Source organism: Erythrolamprus reginae, chromosome 1 (genome assembly GCF_031021105.1).
Source record: "Erythrolamprus reginae isolate rEryReg1 chromosome 1, rEryReg1.hap1, whole genome shotgun sequence".
Lineage (NCBI taxonomy): Eukaryota > Metazoa > Chordata > Lepidosauria > Squamata > Dipsadidae > Erythrolamprus > Erythrolamprus reginae.
In genome coordinates this window covers 358,162,781-358,186,981 of record NC_091950.1, presented here as the reverse complement: position 1 = coordinate 358,186,981, position 24,201 = coordinate 358,162,781, and the positions used below count along the sequence as shown (strand labels likewise).

The 24,201-nt window shown below is 40.7% G+C and overlaps 1 protein-coding gene across 1 annotated transcript; it reads right to left on the bottom strand.

Annotated features, from left to right (window-relative positions):
- Window positions 1–273: 273 nt before the first annotated feature.
- ACBD3 (acyl-CoA binding domain containing 3) lies at window positions 274–22,729 on the bottom strand. The gene is made up of 8 exons (XM_070734322.1): window positions 22,257–22,729; window positions 15,982–16,123; window positions 13,472–13,612; window positions 11,917–12,075; window positions 8,195–8,369; window positions 7,308–7,491; window positions 5,148–5,432; window positions 274–2,255 (listed from the first exon to the last, which is right to left on the bottom strand). Exons 1-8 carry the CDS (start codon window positions 22,531–22,533, stop codon window positions 2,044–2,046), a joined length of 1,575 nt encoding a protein of 524 aa, XP_070590423.1. The 5' UTR covers window positions 22,534–22,729; the 3' UTR covers window positions 274–2,043.
- Window positions 22,730–24,201: the final 1,472 nt, after the last annotated feature.

The following is a 24,201-nucleotide window of genomic DNA, read 5'->3' as shown; positions in this document are numbered from 1 at the left end:
GCAATATTGCCTAATTAAACTGAATTCTGGAGGCAGAAATGTTTCTGAAGCTATGAGCAAATCATGTAAGTTAAACTTATGTTAACTGGCAAAGAAATACAGTACTGTATATAAAAATAAATACACACTAATGAAACATAGTTTGACAATTTCTGAATTTAAAATGTAGTTTAAAAAGAGATCATTAAAGGTACATTTCTAGTGTTATATAGTATTATATCTAGTTTCCCTCAGCCAAGTAATATTGATACAAGTTAAGAAAAAGACATAAGATCCATATAATCATTTTTAATTCAGATTAAATATATTATTCCAAGATATCTTGAACGCACACTTATCTGTACTATTTAACAGTAAGAGGCAACTTTTGGAGTTTGGGTATCCACAAAGTCTGACAGCAAAAAAAAATTGCTGTTGTTTACAAGTATTGCTCTCCAACATATTTTTTAGTTTTGGATCATAATTTGAATGGATGAAAACAAATGGAACAGAATAAATGCCTGCCTCTAATTTTCTTTTAAAATAACAGCTTTGAAAAAGCAAATTACTTTTCAACTCCATTGCTTATACAGTATTATGTACACATGAGGAAACATGTTAGAACACAGCTGTCTGACAGCATTAGTTGGACAGAAGATTAAAATGTAAATCAAATAAGATAACTCTCTGTTAGATATGAGAAAGGAAAAACATCATGTATATACAAATATTAAAACAGAATGTCCAAAATACCGAGAGATTTATTTGCAGTGGAACAAATATGTATGTCAGCCTATCCAAAGAGAAATTGGTGATGGGGAGTCAAGCATAACACATCTCTACAAACTGATTTTTTTTAACACCTGCCCTCCTACCTTGCTTTTGGAAAACATACTCCATGCAAAAACTGTTATATAAATGAAAATAAAGAACAAAAATCCACTTTTAGCCACTGCAGAGTAAATAGATAGTTTTAGTTTTGGTCTAGTTGTGAACGTTTGTAATATTACTTGTGAAAGAACAAGAGGACGTGTGTTGGGAAGTAAAAAGTAACCTAAAATTAAGATAAGGGTGGGCCTGGCAGTGATTTTAAGAACGTTAGTGCAATATTTATTCTACAATAATGCAAATTTCTTTGATAATGCATAAAGTGGAAGCTTCAATTTTGAAAAAAATGAGAATTTTTTCTTTTAAAAAAAGAATAATGCACAAAACAATCTTAGGAACAGCAGTAGATACAGGGGAAATACAGATATCTGTTGTTTTCTTGATGCCCAAAATCAATTCTTTGTAAGCCTTTGATCAAACAAAATATCCCTGATGTATATAGGTATAAGCATATGGATGTATTTATGTATACATACGCCCACGGGTGTGCACATCTTTTGACAAGGACACTTGCTTGCATGCGTGCACGTCACACACACACACATTTCTTTATCTCATCCAAAATCATATTATACTAGGCTCCAAACATTTTTTTTCCAATGAGAACAGACAGCAAATACTTTTCTAAACTGCATCCACTAAGGTTTCAAGTTTAATGGTGTAAAAATCTGACATTCAAATACAGTATTAAGAAACTTGCTTGCTACAGTGCAGATGGCCTCCAACTCCCCTGCTCCCCCACAAGTAAGGCTGGTGCCATCAAATTAACAGCTAACAGATTTTTGTTTTTCAAAGTTCAAAGTTTATACATCTCAGGCAACATCATGACTGCCACTAATGAAACATCTCCCGGTGTGTGTTTGTGTGTGCGTGCGTGCCTTAGAATTGAAAGCATTTTGGAAAGTCAATGCATAAATTCAATTTATTTAATCAGTCTTGACTCCAGGCAAAGAATCGTCACCAGAAAAGATGGGCGATCCTAGCCCCACCTCTTTCATTTATAATGATCTATAGTTAAAAAGCCTCATTTCTGGTATCAAAATTAACGCATACGCACACACAACCACAGATACATTAAACAGGGTAACAAAGTCAAAGAGTCCAGTATGCTCGATGTAGCTTCCAGATAACATGATGTCTTCCGCACCACCCCCAACCTCCAACAATATAAGAGCTTTATCTAGTATAGTACACTCTGTAGTAAACTGTTTTTGACCTCCATAGTGAGTAAGAGTTGTCAAATTTAAGAAGGTAGACTCCTCTCCCTGGGTACTGATGGCTGCCAGCATACACTTCTTCGTGACAGTCTCTTCTGTACACAGGCACTATTTCATCTAGCTGAGGTTTGTTCGCATTCTTTTTGGCTTTCTCTTCACTACTAGCATGTTCTGAGAGAGAGAGAGAGAGACAGACAGAAATAAAGTATTAACTACTGCATGCCTTAATGCCAAATAAATCCCAGTATCAATTTATAGACAATCATTAATAAAAATAATCCAACATTGAACAATTCATACCATGAGATAAGAAAGCATGACTTTCTGATACCAGAATTTGCGAAAAAGCAACTGAAATTAATCCACATACTGCAATCTGGGACAATCTTCTTAACTAATGAATGAATGCTTTTGATCAATATAAATAGAGAATAACAAGCGTTAGATTCAATTCCTTTATTTTGTAGTTGAATTGTACTTTTTGAAGTTTCCATTGCTACTATTATCAGGGCCTAATAAAATGAAGAGGATGGTTTTGAACCATTATTTAGATATCTACTGGTGATATCAATAAGACAATTCTAAAAAAACTCTTAAGTGATTTCTCAGTAAAAACTTGATCCCATTTTTTTAGGACAACAAAGTGCAGCAGAATTATTGTCTTTGTGATAAGGGGACAAAACTGGCCTAGCTGTAATAGCATTGTTTTCCTACAATTTTTGGAAATGAAAATAAAAATAATATTTATAATATAGCTAAAGTTGCTGTCTCCCATGGAGGAATGGTCAAAGGATGCCCTCCATAAACGTCAATATTTATTTCATTAATGAATGAATGAATTAATTAATTAAATTCAAAATTAAATTAGTGCAAATGAAATAATTTGAGTTAACTGTCCTGCAAGCTTGTGTTATAAGTTGCATGCAAATTAAGATTCTAGCTTAAACACGCAACTAGCAAAGAGCACATATACCTACATTTATCTAGCACCCACCAATTCTCATTTGTCTTGCTCTTTGAAGTAGCCAAAATTTAGGAAACTGTAATTGCTGTCCAATTAGAGCTAGTCCTCACTTACTGACTGTTCAGGAACTCAGTTACTGTCCAAAATTGTGACAGTGCTAAACACCTAAAACTTAAGACCAGTCCTAGAAGTTCCTCCGGAACCGCCTTCTACCGCACGAATCCCAGCGGCCGATAAGATCCCACAGAGTTGGCCTTCTCAGGGTCCCGTCGACCAAACAATGTCGTTTGGCGGGCCCCAGGGGAAGAGCCTTCTCTGTGGCGGCCCTGGCCCTCTGGAATCAACTCCCCCTGGAGATTAGAACGGCCGCCACCGTCCTTGTCTTTCGCACGTTACTCAAGACCCACCTATATCGCCAGGCATGGGGGAACTAAGACATCTCCCCCAGGCTTTCTTATATTTTATGTTTGGAATGTATGTGTTGTATGGTTTTTAATTGTTGGGGTTTTTATATAATTTTTATTATTAGATTTGTTCCATTGTTATACTGTTTTTTATTAGTGTTGTGAGCCGCCCTGAGTCTTCGTAGATGGGCGGCATACAAATCTAATAAATTGAATTGAATTGAATTTCAGTTTTACTGAAAGAGTAGTTTTTACTGAAAGAGTAGTAGATGCTTGGAACAAACCTCCAGCACACGTGGTTGGTAAATCCACAGTAACTGAATTTAAAGATGCCTAGGATAAACATATATCCATCCTAAAATAAAATATAGGAAATAATATAAGGGCAGACTAGATGGACCATGAGGTCTTTTTCTGCCATCAATCTTCTATGTTTCTATGTTTCCTGGGGTCATGCAATTGCAATTCGGGTGCTTGTTAACCAGCCTGCACTAAATGACTGGTTGCAGCACCCCCTCGATAAAGTGATGCCCATTTGCCATCTTCCCTGCCAGCTTTTCACAAAGCCAAAGGGGAAGTCAGCAGCGAAGGTCACAAGACATCCAGGTTAAGTCTTCCTCGGACTGCACTTGCATGGGCTGCACTCTCTTTCCTCCCAGACTTCCTGGGCCCACACCACTCCCTTTTTGCACCTGTGCTTTGCCTCTCTTTCTCTGCTTCCTGCATTTGCACAGCCCTGTTTGATTACCTGTTTAACAATGTTGGCAACTGTAAAGCATGACTACCTGATGCAACCCCAGCCTAATTGCCACTGTAACCGGAGGACTACCTGCTTTTAATCCCACAATGAGGAGTAAATTGTTAGGACAATTGCTGATCAATGCAGTTATGAAGAAAATACCACACAGAGACTGTACGGTAAATGATGGTTACTGGACAGTAAAGAAGGATTTGGAAAATCACAATGATAAAAAAGAAAATTGTGAAGGCAATGAAATTGGGAGGAGGATTTGAAAAATAATGGCAGGGAAAATCATACAACTCGAGAGTCTAGACCAGTGTTTCCCAACCTTAGCAACTTGAAGAGATCTGAACTTCAACTCCCAGAATTCCCCAGCCAGCATTTGCTGGCTAGGGAATTCTGGGAGTTGAAGTCCAGACCTCTTCAAGTTGCCAAGGTTGGGAAACACTGGTCTAGACGGTAATCCCCATAATATAAATTTTATGTTTGCTAAAAAGGTACAAATGGTCTGATTTTTTAGAACGGATGCTGGGGACTATAAATATCTCAAAATGATTTTTTTTATATTTTCCCACATTGATTTTTAAATTCCCAAGCTAAGAGATTTTATTGTAAAGCATTGTGGGACAGCTACTGTAATTGAAGAACCTTTTAATAGGTCATTTACAGCAATAATTGTGTGAAAGGAATATTAACTTATTCAACATGCTTCCCAATTGATAACCTTCAGCCCACAATGACTTAACCCACTGGCCAGTTGGGCATTCTGAAAATCACAGTCCCAACATCTTTGAAAGTGCCAGGATAAAACAAAATTATTCCAGCTTTTATTATTTCCTATAGGAATTGGTTTGTTCGTTTTTTTAAACTAACAAATAATGTAAAATTAAGATGTGACAAATTGAGAGAGTTTCCAACTTGTTTAAACCTTTGCCAAGTATATATATAAATACCTTCTTCTTCTTCCTCATCTTCGCTGGATTCACTAACATGAACACTGACGGATGTGTTAGGGGAGTCTGTCCATTCAAAATATACCCCAAAACCAATGTCATAATTGTCTGTAGCAAACTCCCAGAAAAGATAAGAGCCCTCTTCATGTGTTGGAACTCGAACTGTCACTACTTCTCCTCTGCCCACTGTGATCACAGAATCTGCATCCTGGCGAATCTTCTCTTTGAAGTCAGCAATCTGGGGCCGTGTCCACATGGAGGGGGCTGCTATTACTGGAACTGATTCTAAAAAGAAGGAGGAGACAAAAGGAAGTGCAATAAACTCAGCAATTTACATTGTCCCACATAATTTTTGGGGGTTGGTATATCAATAGATATCACAGGTCTACACTTTATAACCTATTTAATAATCGAAATAGAAATGCCAAAACCACGTGGCATCCACAGGGTTGAACCACCTAAAGTCCTATCTGTAAACAAGTGTTAAATCTCCAACCATATGCCCAGTAATGGGCTGCTGCCTCCATGGGAGGGTGGGTGGGTGGTGACGGGACGGGACACAGTGGAATACAGTGGTACCTCCACTTACAAACTTAGTTCATTCCGTGACCAGGTTCTTACGTAAAAAAGTTTGTAAGAAGAAGCAATTTTTCCCATAGGAATCAATATAAAAGCAAATAATGCGTGCGATTGGGGAAACCACAGGGAGAGTGGAGGCCATGTTTCCTCCCAGGAGATTCCTAGAGAGGCCCCATGGAGGCTTCTCCCTGCCTTTTCCAGTTACAGTTTCGGAGGCTCGGGTTTGTAAGTGGAAAATGGTTCTTGAGAAGAGGCAAAAAATCTTGAATACCTGGTTCTTATCTAGAAAAGTTTGTAAGTAGAGGCGTTCTTAGGTAGAGGTACCACTGTACTTAATCGTTTTTTTATTGTCCTTCCTTCTCTAATACCTTAGTATGATCCTTAATTACTTTTAAAATAGGAAATAATTAAATAGTATGTTTTTACCCATAAACTCTTTAATCATTTTAAACATTATCTAGAACTGAACTTTTATAGCAAAGAAAATTGAGTTACTTGCCTAACCTGTTATCATACTGAATCTTGTGGGTTCAGTACAAAACCTTAAAATGTGACTGTGCCCCTCAACAAATAATGCTGTCTACCATTTGTCCTTTTTGTGGCTATTCAAATATTGAAATAAACTGGAAAAAATAGTCCAAGCAGCTATTTGAAAACTTATCTTGGGCGGTAAGCCACTCCTGAGTCACATGACCTTTAAGGCCCCCCCCCCGGTCACATGATTGTCAAGACATTCCCACCTGGTCACATGGCAGGCAAGCCACACCCACAAAATAAGCCATACCCACAATGTGGCAGTAAAAACTGCATATTCCATGTCCTGTCTTGGTATAGAAGAAAAGCCAAGTGTAAACAATACTGGACTGAGCAGTAGCAATAGTCCAGCAATAAAGCAGTTTCCTATGATGCTATCTTGAAACACCAAATGAAAAACAATAAGAAACTGCATTTTTCCTCCACTATTTTTTATTTAGCCAATTTATGTCTATGAATAGGATTCTGCACTTTGCCTAGATATGTGGCAGTGAGTCACAATGTCAACTTGCAAAGCTTTCAAGAGGCCATAAGCGGGTTATGGACCGATGGGACAGGACAGGGCTTTCAAGTTGCTGCTTGTCCTAACTGAAACCACATTCCACAAATGCCTTTTTTGCTGATTGTGTCCTAGGTTACCGAAGTCAGCAGGAGAGGTGTGGGTTTCACAACCCGCCAATGTGATTCATTGGCAAATGTGATTTATGACATGCCCAGGGAGAAGGGGGGGGGAGACAGCATCATGGGGGCACATAACCTACATGAGCTCAGTTCTGACTGCATCGGAATATTGTTGAAATGTCGCTCCTAATAAATGGTTTTATTTCTTTTGAAGCTTGGCTCGTGGCTCATGAATTAATTAGGGCATCTTTCGGAAACCTCACACACAGATCTGCAGGCCACTAGTTCCAATCATTACAAAGGGTGGACATACAGGCTTTAGTCAAAAACAAAAAATAAGCAGGTCTCTATATTAAGTACTAATTATATACTAGATATTCAAGCTATTTATTGTGTTTTAAAGAGTCCAATAAACATCAGTCATACCTTTTGGTCCATTCTCGAGTGCTTCTTCTAAAGCATCTATTTCAGGGTCTTTTTCGGGACCGCATGGGTGTGCACTAGCCTGTCCATTGACTGGTGATATTTCCCCTGCAGTGGCTGAATTTGACTTTGATACTGATGTAACTAAAGCTGTAGCAGCTGCTTCTTGTTGTTTCTGTAAAGCTGCCTACAAATTTTAAAAAAGAAGAACTTATTGTAAATCGATAAAAGTGTGCAATGTATTTGATAGAAGCCACCTAATGTAGACATCAATTTAAACAGACTTTTAAAAACTGTAACAGAATGCACATGTACAACCATTATATTTAGGTTTCCTGGTGATTGCCTGAGCGTTCATTTCATCCATAAAATACCAAGCTGTCCTGGTGATTATGAATATATCAATATTGTTTTCTCAGTAATAATACAACAATGAATTGCCATCATCTTTTTTTCCAAGACGTTCTTTCAAATTCCCAACTTAGTTTATAGTCCTTGAATTTCCTGAATCCCATACAAACATTAAATCAGTCTGGACCTTTTTTAGTTTTTCAGGGTTGCCATCAATTGCTTAGGTTTTGCCACTTGGCTATAAGATATTAGAATTTATTCTAGTTTTATAAGTATTCATTCTTCTTAGAATTTATTCTAGCTTTAGGAATACCGAGCAGGGGTCCTCAAACTTGGCAACTTGAAGACTTGTGGACTTCAACTCCCAAAATTATCCAGCCAGCTATGCTATGGCTGAATTCTCTATGGAGAATTCTGGGAGTTGAAGTCCACAAATCTTCAAGTTGCCAAGTTTGAAGACCTCTTAGTAGTTTCAGTTTCAACATAAAATTAAAAAGCTGCTATTCCGTGGGATGCATTGCTACCGTGGCGTACTATACCTGCTGCTGTGCAAGTTGGACCTGATAGAGTTGCCTCATATACTGTTGATAATGCTGCTCCTGGAGCTGGCGAATTAAGACCTGTTGCTGCTCGAAGTTGCCTGGGTACTGTTGGGCTGCATATTGTTGGAACTGGACAGCAGTCTGAGAGTTCAATGCTGCCATTATCTGTTGCCTGGATCAAGAATGAATTGCCCCAGTAAGTAACTTGGCAGACATAAGAAGAGCAGCTGTTTAACTGTATTCAAGCATGCTAAATTTTATTTCTAAAACATATTAGTGAAGTTTACATCGGAGTATAAGTGGAATATGAATCCTTAAGTCAAATGCAGCAATTAAAAAATTGAACTATATGTCAGAAAATCTGTTTTTCACACCTTTCCTGAAAAGACATTTGTGTTCTTATTTGGCGTCATTACATGCAAAATATGAGAAATAATCACTTCTATTATATACTATATATGGAAATAATATGAGATATTTTGCTTTCCATAATATCTAAAAATATAAGTCACTTCTCAACATTTCCTTTTCTGTATCCAGAGCACACACCAAATTTACTGGGGAAAGCCTTACGATCTATTATAGGTAGTCCTCAACCTATGACCACAATTGAGCCCCAAAATTTATTTTGCTAAGTGAAAACTTTGTTCAGTGAGTTTTGCCCTATTTCAATGATGGCAAACCTTTTCCCCCCTGGGTGCCAAAAAAGTGTGGGCGTGTGCTACCTTGGGAGGGCGAAAACAGTTTCCCACACACCCCCTGGAGGCCCTCTGGAGGCTGGAAACGGCCTGTTTCCCAGCTTCTGGTAGGTTCAGTAGGCTCGTGTTTTGCCGTCCCCAGGCTCCAAAGGCTTCCCTGGAGTTGGGGAAGGATAAAAACACCCCCCCCCCAGAGCTCTCTGGAAGCCAAAACCGCCCTGCCAGAGTGTCTGTGCAAGCCAGAAATCAGCTGGCCAGCACACACATGCACTTTGGAGCTGAACTAGGGCAACAGCTCGCGTGCCAGCAAATATGGCTCCGCGTGCCACCTGTGGCACCCGTGCCAAAGGTTCGCCATCACTGCCCTACTTTATGATTTTTCTTGCCACATTTGTTAAGTGAATCAATGCAGGTTTTTTTCAGGCTCGCCATATTCTTAAGGTAAGAGGAGGGAATAAATAGTGAGGATTGTTTGGGCTAGGTAACCTTCTTTCCCGTGGGAACAGAGGCTGTCCTTCTGGAAAGCATGAAGACACCGGACAATGTTGCTTTTGCTTTTACAGTGGAACCTCGACATACGAGCAGCTCTACTTACGAGCTACTCGAGATAAGAGCTGGGAGGGGAGCGACATTTTTGTTCGCCTCCCGAGCTCACATTCGGGATACGAGCGCCAAGGAGCTGTCTCCTGAAGCCGAACACTAACTTCCGCTTTCGGCTTCAGGAGACAGCTCCTTGGCGCTCGTATCCCGCGTGTTTTAAAAGGTTGCAGCCAGCCTGGGGGGCTCGGGGGGGTGCTGGCAAGCCCCCCCAGGCCGGCTGCAACCTTTTAAAACACGCGCGCCGCTTCGCAGCTCTCTACTGAATCCGGAACGCTAACTTCCGCGTTCGGATTCAGCAGACAGCTGCGAAGCAGCGCGCGTGTTTTAAAACGTGGCAGCCGGCCTGGGGGGCTCGGGGGGAAGCCCCCGAGCCCCCCAGGCCGGCTGTGACGTTTTAAAACACGCGCGCTGCTTCGCAGCTGTCTCTGAACGCTAACTTCCGCGTTTGGCGGCAGCGGTTTTTTTTTGTTGTTGCACGGATTAATTGACTTTACATTGTTTCCTATGGGAAACAATGTTTCGTCATACAAGCGTTCCGACTTACGAGCCTCCTTCCGGAACCAATTAGTCTCGTAAGTCGGGGTTCTACTGTATTGGGGAATGGGACTTTTGTGAGATGATTCTAATTTACAATATTACCTAAATTTTAAAATAATTGTTTTGGAAGATGGACTTTGCATGTTCTCTTTCAAATGGGTTCCATCACTTGGAAACTTGACAAAGAGTTCAAGGAAATTAGACTGTTAGTCTTAAGGAATAAAAAGGAATAAAAAATTGAGGGTGAATGTAATTTTAAATACCTGGAAAGATGTCATACAAGGGTACAGCCTGTTCTTCATTATTCCAAAGTATACATCAAGAAATAACGCATTCAAAACACCGGGGGGGGGGGATATTCTAATTGAATATTAGGTAAAAACTTTATAATTTTAAATTAAATTAATTTTAAAACCAATTAACAATAATTTAATAATAATGTATTAGATTTGTATGCCGTCTCTCTCCGAAGACTCGAATTACTTGAAGAATGAGAGAATCATCTTTCATGCTAAATAACCATGCAATAATTTAAATTTCTGCATTATCGAATTTGATGTTTTAATGTCCCTTCAAGCTCTATAATTTTATAACTTTCTTAGCAAACCTCTCTTCCAATGGACTTGTTTCTAGTCCCATCAGTACATGAATTTAGATACACCTTTGAAGAATTTTTATTTACCAAATTTAGAAACTTCCCATCTCCCTCATAGATTTGCCTTTGGTACTTGAGATGATTTAATCTCAAAAATGGCTTGCCTGTCAATAACATCAGGTTGAATTTAAAGCCTATTGTCCGCAAAGTTTATTTTTTGTAAACTTCAGCTTACTCCTTCTATATACAGTAATACCTCATGATACGAACTTAATTGGTGCAAGGAGGAGGTTCGTAAGACGAAAGGTTCGTAAGACGAAACATTGTTTCCCATAGGAAACAATGTAAAGTCAATTAATCCGTGCAACCCAAAAAAAACCCCGCAAAAAAAGTTCGGCAAAAGTTCGGGGTGCTGGGGGGGTGCTGGGAAGCCCCCCAGGCCGTCTGTGACATTTTAAAACAGCCGCGCGGCTTCCCAGCTGTCTCCGAACGCTGAACGCGGAAGTTCAGGTTTGGCGTTCGGCTTCGGGAGACAGCTGGGAAGCCGCACGGCTGTTTTAAAATGTCACAGCCGGCCTGGGGGGCTTCCCAGCACCCCCCCGAACCCCGAACCCGGAAGTTCGGCAAAAGTTCAGGGTTCGGGGGGGTGCTGGGAAGCCCCCCAGCCCGGCTGTGACCTTTTAAAACAGCCTCGCGGATTCCCAGCTGTCTCCCGAAGCCGAACGCCAAACCCGAACTTCCGCGTTCGGCGTTCGGAGACAGCTGGGAAGCCGCGCGGCTGTTTTAAAATGTCACAGACGGCCTGGGGGGCTTCCCAGCAACCTCCTGAACCGAACCCGGGGTTCAGAAAAAATTTGCCTCTTCTTACGAACTTTTTTCAAGTTACGAACCGGTGTTCGGGAGGCTTCTGGGAAGCCCCGCCGCCCGGCTGTCACCTTTTAAAACAGCCGCGCGGCTTCCCAGCAGTCTCCGAACGCCGGTTCGTAACTCGAAAAAAGTTCGTAAGAAGAGGCAAAATTTTTCTGAACCCCGGGTTCGTATCACGAGTTGTTCGTAAGACGAGGGGTTCGTATCTTGAGGTACCACTGTATAACTTTTTGAGGGCCCAAAACTTAGTTTAAAAAAATATTTAGTCGCTTATAAAAATTATTTGTATGGTCTATTATTTGGGCAAGGTAGCATTTCTATTAATGTGAAAATAAATGGGATAATCTCATGTTCAAAACTTCTTTTTTTTAAAAAAAAGATGCAAATTATGATATGAAAAATCACATATCATTGAGTCCTACTTTTGCTGTTCCATTCGGAATCTCTCTTCTTCTATCCTCCGTCTCTCCTCTTCTTCCCGTCTGAGTCTCTCGTCCTCTTCTTGCCTGCGTTTTTCTTCCTCTTTTTGTAAACGCTCTCGTTCTTCCTCTTCACGTTGCCTACGTTCCTCCTCTTCCCTCCTGTAATATTTGTATCTATCACTTAATTACTCTGTAATTCTGTACAGCTTCTCATGCTGCAATACGAAAAATGAAGTTTCAAGTCAAGTGTAGCTACCTTCCAATCTGTCACTAGATTTAACAATAAAGAATTCATATAAAATTATCCCCATAAAACTATCAATGGCTACTACCATAAGAGTTATATTTCCTCCATTAGTCAAGGTCACAGAGCTACATTATCTGCTGTAGGGCAGCACAAGGAAACAGATGTTGTCCTGCAAGGTACTTTTTTGAAGCCTTTGAGAATGTTGGAGGAAAAGAAACAATTTTTATAGTGCCACTCCTATGAGCAAAGGGCACTTGTGCTCCCACACGAAGCTCCCCATGCTTGCGCTCGCATGCAACATTCCATTCACATGAATGAAACTTTGCGCATGAGTGCAAGCGGTCTCTGCTTGTGTGAGTGGAGCTTTTTGCATGTGCACTTGTCTATCTCCCCCATGGCCCAGTTTCAAACAGGCTGCAGCTTGGTAGTGGGCCATGGTCTGGGGGTTTGGAATCCCTGGCCTAGGCATTTCACGTAGTCCATATATTTAAGTAACTGACATCATTTGTGACAATTGATGCAAACAATGTCAATTCCTGGTATGTCAATAAATTCAAAAGATATTTGGGTTTAAAGGAACACTTTTATTCTTTTAAACCATGGCTTTATTGTAGTGCAATTTTTAGGATTGCAATCTTAGGAGAACGCACCCTGGAATCAGTCACAATGATGGCTGCATAGTAAGCTATCATTGTTGTTACAAAACAACTCAAATAGAACACAGAAGGCTTAAGTAGCCTCTTCTTAAAAATAATATTGTACACAGAATGTTCACAAAATAAATTAAAATCATTTATTATGCACCAGAAATTTATCAAGAAACCATGAAAATGCAACAAACTTAATTATATTCGGAAATCTGGTGCAATGCAAAACAGAACAAAACGTTTCTTCACGTGATGAATTTTTTGTAAGGAATGTCATCAATAAGCAACAAAATCTTCTTGAAAGCAAACACATTTAATTTTTTGATAGCAATTAAGGTATTGGGCAAAATACTAGATAATATGCTTTTGTCCAACCACAGTAAATGAACAGGGGACTATTGAAGTGATGCTACTATAAACCATATTACATATTTACAAATATTCTTATGCACTTGTGACAAGCTATACGCAACATTTAAATTTTTTACTAATGATCCTCATATTTGCAATGCAAGCTAACACAAATTGCAGTAAAGCATATAATTTCGCCATCAAGACTGTTACCAAATAATAAGAACTAAGAGATTATTAGAAAAGATTCCCCAGGACATAGGAATCTCTGTGAACTGGAACTTGGTGCCAAACAAGTACAAAAGCATACCTTTTCTTCTCCTGCTCTTCTTTCTCTATTTTATGGGATGTAACATATGTTGAAAAGAGTTGACAGCATCTATTGAGGAGTTCTACAAACTCTGTCATAGCTTCTTGCTTTGCCATACTGCCAAGTGCAGCCCATTCTTTCCTGCAATGATGAGATAAAATGAGTTGGCATGAAAAGGAAATAATTTCTATCAAATTAAGTATAAACACAACAGTTTATGCTTAAATTGATGCTAGACAACCAGGCAGGAAAATGTTCCCAGAAAACAGCTCTGAACATGGATAATTTTAAAAGCAGTACCTCTTCCCAGAATACTAGGAATTCCACAAGACAAGACACATACCATATTTTCGGAATGTAAGATGCATTGCCTCGTCCCCAAAAGTAGGTGAAAATTTAGGTGCGTCTAATAGTTTGAATATGGGCATTTTGGGCCTCCCAAACCCTCTGCACGTTGCATTTTTGCCTTCCCCAGCCCCCAGAAGCACTCTGCAGTGTTCCACACAGCCTGTTTTGGGGCTCCCAAAGCCCTTTGTGCATTGCATTTTGGGCTTGAGAGCCCAAAAATGGGGCAGTTTTTGGTGAAAACATACCGTGCAGAGCAGTTAAAGCTTCTGGGGGCCTGGGAGGGCAAAAATCTGATGCATGGAGGGCAAAATCTATTTTCTTCTTGTTTTCTTCCTGTAAATTTAAGTGTATCTTATAGTCTGCAAAATACGGTATATACAGTGGTTCCTTGAATTTCGCGGGTTCAACTTTCGCAGAAAGTCTATACCATGGGTTTTCAATAAATGCCATCTTTAAATAAAAGCTCCGCTTCTGCCCCAGCCTCCCAATTTTGCCGCCGCCGGGCCATCTCAGCTGCTTGGTGGCCCCCCTGTTCCTGCTACTGTGGCCGCCGCCGATCTCGCTGCCACAAGGCCCTCAGCTGTATGGCGGCCCATGTGACCCCAGCTGCCGCCGCCACTGCCAATCTCATTGCCGCAGGTTCCCTCAGCTGTTTGGCAACTCACAGGACCCCTGCCGTCACCACAGATCTTGCCGCCGGTGGGCCTCTCAGCTGTCTGGCGGCCCACATGTCTTCTAGCGGCCGCCGCTACCTAGGTTGCGTCTCCTGCCACCGCAGCCTCTGCTCCAGCCTCTGCCGCCACCACCTGCGCCATACAGCGCAGCAAAGCCCCCAGCTTTCCCCCCCGTTGCCCGTAAGTAAAACCAGGAATGGAGGAGGGAGGGGGAGGGAGGAAGGAAGGGAGCGTCTGTAGTTCGCGGAAATTTGACTTTTGCGAGCGGTCTTGGAACGTATCTCCGCGAAAATCAAGGGACCACACAAAATCTTATGACTCCTCAAGATCATAAATATGGTAGTGATTAAATACCTCATTTATATTTCTGTCTTGTGTGAAAACAAGAATAAATCTATGTACAGTTTGGTTTAACTATTACAGTGATCCCTCAATTTTCGCGGTCTCGATTTTCGCAAAACGCTATACCACGGTTTTAAAAAAAATAATAATTAAAAAATACTCCACTTTTTTTTTTCTATACCACGGTTTTTCCCACCCGATGACGTCATACGTCATCACCAAGTCACTTCTCTCTCCCTTTCTCTTCCTTTTTCTCTATCCTTTCTACCTCTTACTCTTTCTTTCTCTCCCTCCTTCATTCAATTTTCTCTCCCTCCCTTTCCTTTCTCTCCCTCCCTGTGCCTGCCCTGCACCACCCAACAGGGACGGACAGCCCCCGATCGTCGGTTCGTCGCCCCCCCCACAGAGGGAGATCGGGCTGCGAGGGCTCCCGGCAGCATTGGGCTGCCCTGCATCGCTCACGCGCTCGACTGCGGTGGCTGCTTTGGCGGGGAAGGAGGAGTTTGGGGAGAAGATGAAGGCAGCGGGCAGCAGCTGAGGCGAAGCGAGGCGAAGGTGGCGAGGAGCGGCAAATAACAGAGCAGCTCGCGCCCGGTGGGGTCTCTTCTCCCCAGCCAAAGGAGGAATGGCTTGTGTGTGTAACATATTTTCGCTGATAAGGAAAAGGATCGGGTTGGTGGGGGCGGCGAATCCACCTCCCCAGCCATCGGAGGGAGATCGGGCTGGTGGGGGCGGCGAATCCACCTCCCCAGCCACCGGAGGGAGATCGGGCTGGTGGGGGCGGCGAATCCACCTCCCCAGCCACCGGAGGGAGATCGGGCTGGTGGGGGCGGCGAATCCACCTCCCCAGCCACCGGAGGGAGATCGGGCTGGTGGGGGCGGCGAATCCACCTCCCCGCGCATGCGCAGATGGTGTTTTTACTTCCGCACCACTATACCGCGGAAAATCGATTATCACGGGAGGTCTTGGAACGTAACCCCCGCGATAATTGAGGGATCACTGTACATTCAAATCTACCGTCAATAAATAACCACTTTTTAGATCTCCAGCAATTTTAAAAATATGCCCAGGTGCTGAATTTATAAGACATCACCATACTACATATATTTCAACCCAAAGTGTTATATTTATAAATATTTTTTTACCTTCTGTCATTTCCAAGTACATCAAAGAATCCAACTTCAGGGCAGGTATCTGGATTGTAAGGTCCTAGCAGAATTTGTTTATGCAGGGCTACCAGTCTGAGCTTTTCTTCATAGGTGGGATGAAAGGCTTTGCCATCTTTTTCTGAAAGTTACGATATAGTAAATTTCAAATTATAAATAATGTCATAATGCTACATATTCCATAGTTAAGAATACAATGAAATGTCGTATTTTCTATAATGGTTCCTCAAAGTGGTATCAATCATGCTAGCTGATTTGGTTCCCAGTGCAAAATACTAAAAGTGAATAATTTTTCAAGCCTACCTCCAAGAAAGGTAACCCTACAGTTACAGATACCTAAATCCATGTGAACACTCAGAACATGGGCACAACCTTATCCCAGCACGTTTACATGGAAAGCCATCAAGAATGGTAGTTTCACTTAACAACTTCATATGTAGCAAAGAACTTTATTGGAAAAAAGTACAGTGCGATCACTTAGTATACTGAACTAGGATCAAAGATCTGGATTAAGTCTCAATTTAGTAATGAATCTCAATGGGTTGCTTTGGAGGCTTGTTTTACCCACTCTGCAGGTATTGTGAAGCTATGAATGCTATAAGCTCGCAAACATGCTTCATAAAAATAAACGTAAGAGGTAGTCACTAAAACATAAGACTAAGTCACAAATGCACACACAAATATATACAGTATATATATTTATCTACAACAATGTGGTTTTGATTTTACAAAAATAAAGTGCTGTTCTTTTATTATTTATAATATATAAATCCTATTTTTAGCTATGCAGCTAGGATAAAATATGCCTACAAAGTATTCACATATAAAGTACATAAATTGACAAAATATTAGTCAATAAACAAATAAATGTTACTTTCAATTATTAAAGAGCAGATTAATGAATTATTTACATATATGACCGATAAATCCCACGAATCCCAGCGACCAGTTAGGTCCCACAGAGTTGGCCTTCTCCGGATCCCGTCAACTAAACAATATCGTTTGGCGGAACCCAGGGGAAGAGCCTTCTCTGTGGCGGCCCTGACCCTTTGGAACCAACTCCCCTCAGATATCAGAGTTGCCCCCACCCTCCTTGCCTTTCGTAAGCTCCTTAAAACCCACCTCTGTCCTCAGGCATGGGGGAATTGAGACTTTCCCTCCCCCTAGGCTTATAAAATTTATCCATAGTATGTCAGTATGTATGATTGGTTTCTAAATTGGGGTTTTAAATTAACTTAAATATTAGATTTGTTTACATTGTATTATTGTTGCTGTTAGCCACCCCGAGTCTGCGGAGAGGGGGGGCATACAAATCTGATTAATAAATAAATGAGCTAACAGAGAAGAAGAGAAAGAAAAACTGAAAGACTTTATAAAAAAACTACAGCAAATAAATAATGAACCATTTCACAAATTTAATCTAATTTTTTAAAACATTTAACAGAAAAGGAATGTTATCCATTGTAAATTTATGTCCCATAAACATTGATCTGGCTTCAAAGGGTTCATTTGAAATAAGCATCAAATATAACTGCATTTACACAACAAAGTTAACACAATGATTTAGTATACTGTATTTTAAATTGTAACTGAAATCAACATAAATTATATTTTTAAAAAAGAACACATATTTAGGTATTGTGAGCATATGCCAACTATAGTACATTCAGTAAATTTATAAAACACACAAGAGTAAAAACTACTGCTTGAAAAATGTGATGGGACAAAGATGCAAGTGCAAAAATTATTTTGTTATACAACAAAGAAAAAACATTTCTGTTACACTATATTATCCTACTAGAGTCCATAATGCCCGCTGAAACTTGCAAAAACATGCTCTTTTTGACATTGACATGAGAGGTCTCAAATCCTGGCCTCACTAATTTCAAGCCAGACAGCAGAGGAGAAATTCTTGTTTATTCTTTAACCACATCTTCTGCAAAGCCATTTAATTTATTTGTATGCTTCAAGTTGGATGGATAAGATCTGGAATTATTTTTCTTAGAATAAAGGCAGCCACCCAAGTTTTAATAATTCATTCGTATTACATCTTATCCTTGGACTTTAAAAGGATGTACAATTACTATAATAAAACAAACTTGGATTGCCATTTTGAGGCACTTTCCCTGATACATTTATATCAATAGATTATTTGCTGGGTCAGTCATAAACGCTAATGAGGGACTAATTTTCAGAAACTATACCTACATATAGGAAGTATCTGTATCAGTGTTTCTTAACTCTTTTTTCTCAGAATCTGAACTCTTAAAAATGACAAAGGATCCCAAACTGAGTTTTTTATATAAATTATAATTGCCAATATTTACCATATTAAAAATTAAATTGATTCTTTTGCTGCCTCTACAACATTTCATGATTGTCTGATAAGGCCTTTTATTATTTTATTTTTCAACATAGGCTGGCAAAAAAATTGATTCCATGAATCTCTGAGAGGCTCTTGGGAAGTCTCAGAAGATGTAGGTTGTTGTTCAATCGCTAAGTCCCGTTCACAATCCCAAGGATCACACCATGGCAGGCCTTGCTATTCTTCACTATTCCCTGGAGTTTGCCCAAATTAATGTTCATTGTGTAGACAGAGGACCCTCTTTAACCATCTCACCCTCTGCCATCCTCTTCTTTTGCCTTCAATTTTTTCAACACTGAGGTCTTCTCCAATGAGTCTCCTCTTCTCATTTGGTAGTCAAAGTATCTGCGCTTCAGCTTCAGCGCGTGGCCTTCCGAAGAACAGTCAGGGTTGATTTGTTTAAAATGGAATGATTTGATCTTCCAACAGTTCAAGGACCACAATTTTAACAATGCTAATTTGTACCATTTAAAACAAGTTTAATGAAGCATAAAATCCAAATGGTTACCTAGGAATTATTTATTTGAAATGATATTCTTGACAATAAGGTGACAAAATGTAATGGTAACCTGCTTTTCCCCATTAAATCTTTCTTTTTCTTACAGACTAAAATATCTTCTATTTACCCAACAAAAGAGAAACTGAAATATATGAGCTGTCCCTTATCTGCTCAAATAATATCATTAAAATACCTATTCACACCATGAGTTAATTGCTGGGTGTCCTTCAAATATAGTTATATGTTCTTTTGTCAATACTATCTGGTGCTCTACCTAAAAATATATATAAATATTTTCCTCCTGGAGAAGAAACAGCAATGAAGTATTTAAATATTTCTGTATCTATCACTTGTTACGGCAAGCAAAGAAATACTGAGACTATATTAAGTCTCAATTCACAATTGTAATAAGATCTTAAGTATTTCAACCAGTTTCCATGATCTGATACCTGATGTAAATTAAACACATCACATTATAAAATAAACAAAATGCCCAGGAATAGCACTTATTTTACTCAGAAGTGCAATCCTACCAACATCTGATTTTTATTTTTTTTTACTATTTCATGCTTTGAAATAAAAATGAATCTGACTGCAACTCCATGACAGATAATACTGAAATCAATAGCAAAGATATGAGAACAAAAGTTCACAGGGACTTCCGGTTTAACGTCATATCAGTGTGGAGCAGCAAATGGAGCTCCATGAGCTGTTGCCATGTGGGCGGACTACAACCCATTAACAATAAAATTGAAAGGGCAAGACAAAAGAAAAAAAATGACATGGTCATGAAACCAAAGAATAATAAGGAACAAACTTCGAAACAAAACCTGTGGATACTACAAAGGCTTATAGCCTATGTAGCAAATCCTAAGGAAGAACATACAAAATGTATTATATTCAAAAATCAATGAATTAGAGATAGAGAATAATTTACAGAAAGACCCAGAAGATAGTAAAACCAAGGAGAATTTAATCATAACCAAACATAAAAGAGGAATTGGCCCAAAAAATCAAGATACAAAACTACTTTGAATTTGCAAATAAACCAGGAAGGTGGCTTGCATAAAAACTTAGAAAACAGAGGGCAGAGAGATTAATTGGCCAATTAATAAATGAGAATGGGAAATTACGTAGTAGGTCTGCAGAAAAAAAAGTCATTGTCCAAAGTTGTATATAATGAGGTAATGGAGAAGTTAAGAATACCAGAATCTTGGAAGGAAGCCTATATAACAATACCCAAAGTAGACACAGACAAATAATTAATTAAGAACTATAGACCAATTATCGTTATTAAATATGGATAAGATTTTTGTTACAATCATTGCTGAAAGAGTAAAAAAAAGTACTCAATTAACTAATTCATTCAGATCAAAATGGACTCTTGCCACAGATAAGAAATAATACCAGAATCATATTAAACACCCTGGAATATTATGACTTACACAGAGAAAAACAACTGTCACTAATATTTATCGATGCCCCAAATGCATTTAATAACTTGGATTGGCAATTCTTGATAATGCAATTAAAAAAGATGGAATTTGGAGGACGATTCTCCAGATTAGTCGGAGCAATATACACAAAACAATCTGCAAAATTTATAGTAAACAATGACTTAACATAAACAGTAAACATAACGAAAGGGATACGCCAAGGATGTCTCCTATCCCCATTATTATTCATACTTGCATTAGAAACACTGTTAAGATCAGTAAGGAATAACCAAGATATATAAGGACTAAAATAAGGAAGAAGATATGGCATACATCCTGAAAGACCCCCTGGAAACAGGACCAATTTTAATTAGTGAGATTTGGTGAAATTTGGAAAGGGGGCAGGACTACAAATAAAGAAGAAACAAAAATAATAGTGAAAAATTTGACAGAACAACAAAATAAGGAATTGTAAAAAACACTGGAAATCAAAACTGTAAAAAAAAGTGAAAATATCTAAGAATGAGCATTACAGAAAAATCCCCAAATGGTTATCGGTGGTTGAAATAAACATTTACCCAAACTTACTGGATGTGAAAAAAGTGTTTGGGGACCTCTGGTCTACATACAATTCAGGCTTATTTGAAATTAATATATTATTGTAATTATAATATAAAGTAATATAATACATTAATATATTTCATTTAGCAATTTCACTTTTGCCTGCATATTCAAAGCCTACTTAATGTCACTTCTGCAACTAATATATTGCCCTGCAAACTGAATAGAACAGGAGTCTCCAACCTGGCAACTTTAAAACTTGTGGACTTCAAGGCTACATACAATTCAGGCTTATTTGAGAACATATATATTTTTCGTTTAGCAAATTCGCTTTTGCCTTCATATTCGAAGCCTACTTAATGTCACTTCTGCAACTAATATATTCTACTACAAACCAAATAGAGCAGAGCCCCCAACCTTTGCAACTTTTAAGACTTGGGGACTTCAACTCCCAGAATTCCTGGGCCAGCAAATTCTAGGAGTTGAAATCCACAAGTCTTAAAGTTGCCAAGGTTGGAGACCCCAAGAATAGAATATTTCTTTTATTTTTTTTTACTTAAATTTTTTTTCGCCACATTCAACATACAAGTTCCTATCCCTTCAAACCAACTCAATATACATATATCATTTTTTCAAGTACAGCAAACTAGATCACCAATTTTTGCTTTACATCCTTTTCGTCTGCATACATCTTTCTTCCTCTCCACCTTCAGCTGTCTAAGATAACATAAGAACATAAGAAGATCCATGTTGAATCAGGCCAAAGCCCATCGAGTCCAGCATTCTGTGTCACAGTGGCCTACCAATTGTACATGGGGATCTTGAGCAGAAAGAAGGCAACATCCTCCCTTTCCCTTGACCCCCAACAAATGGTACCCAAGGGAATCCTGCCTGCCTCAACCAGAGGCGGCACTTGGACATCTATCACTGAAGAGATAGAAAGAAGGAAGCAGAATAGAATATTTCATTGAAAGGTTTTAACTTTTGCTCCCCAACAAGCTTCTGAGGGCCACTGAGGTCTCTCTCTCTCTCCACAGACAGGAACCCACTAAGTCAGGGGTAGGCAAAGTTGGCACTTCTATGACTTATGGACTTCAACTTCCAGAATTCCTGAGCCAATCATGCTAGCTCAGGAATTCTGGGAGTTGAAGTCCAAATGTCATAGAAGAGCCAACTTTGCCTATCCTTGCACTAAAGTCAACGTACGTCTAGTTTTAAGCTTCCCGGGGCTCCACGAATGTGAGTCGTGGAGCCCCGACTACCAAAGCTTTCTGCCCCGCCCTCCCTCAGACCCTCTTAACGTCGGAGAGGCCGGGACGTGAGTGAGAGAGAGCCGGGACACTCGAGTCACTTTCCCGACTTGGCAAGAGGCAAAAGGCACCGGGGCGGTCACCTTTGAAGAAGCGCAGCGCCAGGACGTACAACTCCTCCAGGCCGAAGCCCCAGCGCCGCTCGAGATTCAGCGCTCCGCCGTCTCCGTCGCCGCTGGCCTCGTCCCTCACCTGCCCTCTTCCCGATTGGCCAGAAGACGCGCCCCCTCGGCTGCCAGCCGGCGGGAGCGGCCTAACGTCCACCTGGCCAGGTCTAGCCTCCTCCGAGTCCGGGCTCAGGGTCAGGCCATCAATGGAAACCTCCAGCCGCTCCGAGCTGAGCGCCGCCACGGCCGCCATCGCCTGCCTCGCCTCCTGCTGCTCAGCTGGGCGGCCACGTCCCGACTTCCGGCTCCCGCCTCAACGACCCGGATCTTCCTGCCTGGCAGGCAAGTCGGCCACCAGGAGGAGGAGGAGGAAGAAGGGTGGTTTCTCTGGACTCCCGGCAGGGGTGGGCAAAGTTGGCTCTTCTAGAACATGTAGACTTCAACTCCCAGAATTCCTGAGCTTGCATGATTGGCTGAGGAATTCTGGGAGTTGAAGTCCACAAGTCATAGACGAGCCAAATTTGCCTACCCCTGCGAGACCGCCTTACCATTGGCCGCCTCCTCCTCCTCCTCCTGGTGCAGTTTGGCTGCCTTGCCGCGGGCGTGTTGAGGATGTTTCCTGAAGGGAGTCAGTCCCTTGAGGCAGCCGAGCCTGTGAAAGTTCAGAGCGATTGAATTCCGAGTCCACACGAGCGAAGTCTCTCTCTTTAATTTCCGGACGGGAATGTCTTTGACGTCTGCATGACAACCACCGATCCACGTAGTGCCGTCTTTGAAAACTGCGGCGAATTCACTCGGGGTTGTGAAAGGCGGGTCTTGATCCAGAATGGGGATGTCCACACGGGTATTTCTAGAAAGTTTGAACGCCTTGAGTGCCAATAATAATAATGATGAGGATGAGGATGACACTACTACTACTACCACTACCACTACTACTACTACGTACTAATTCCATCTGTCCGTCCATTAACCTGGGGGGGGATTATTGACCCCCTCGGAGAGGGTCCGCAACTTGGGTGTCCTCCTCGATCCACAGCTCACATTAGAGAACCATCTTTCAGCTGTGGTGAGGGGGGCGTTTGCCCAGGTTCGCCTGGTGCACCAGTTGCGGCCCTATCTGGACCGGGACTCACTGCTCACAGTTACTCATGCCCTCATCACCTCGAGGTTTGACTACTGTAACACTCTCTACATGGGGCTACCTTTGAAAAGTGTTCGGAAACTTCAGATCGTGCAGAATGCAGCTCATGGGCTTACCTAGGTATGCCCATGTTTCGCCATCACTCCGCAGTCTGCATTGGTTGCCGATCAATTTCCGGTCACAATTCAAAGTGTTGGTTATGACCTTTAAAGCCCTTCATGGCATTGGAGCAGAATACCTCTGAGACCGCCTCCTGCCGCACGAATCCCAGCGACCGATTAGGTCCCACAGAGTGGGCCTTCTCCGGGTCCCGTCAACTAAACAATGTCGGTTGGCGTGCCCCAGGGGAAGAGCCTTCTCTGTGGCGGCCCCGACTCTCTGGAACCAACTCCCCCCGGAGATTAGAACTGCCCCTACTCTCCCTGCCTTCCGTAAAGTTCTTAAAACCCACCTTTGCCGTCAGGCATGGGGGAACTGAAACATCTCCCCCGGGCATGTACAATTTATGTTTGGTATGTTTGTGTGTGTGCTTGTTAGTATATTGGGGTTCTTTTTAAAAACTTTTTTAATTATTTGAATCTATTTGGATTTGTACGATTTCTTTATGCCTTGTTGTGAGCCTCCCCGAGTTCGCAGAGAGGGGCGGCATACAAAGCTAAATAATAAATAAATAATAAATAAATAAATAAATAATAATAATAAACACACAACAACACACGAGCATACAATAGATTTAAACTAAACTTTAATAGATTTATTTATTAATAGATTTTAATAGAT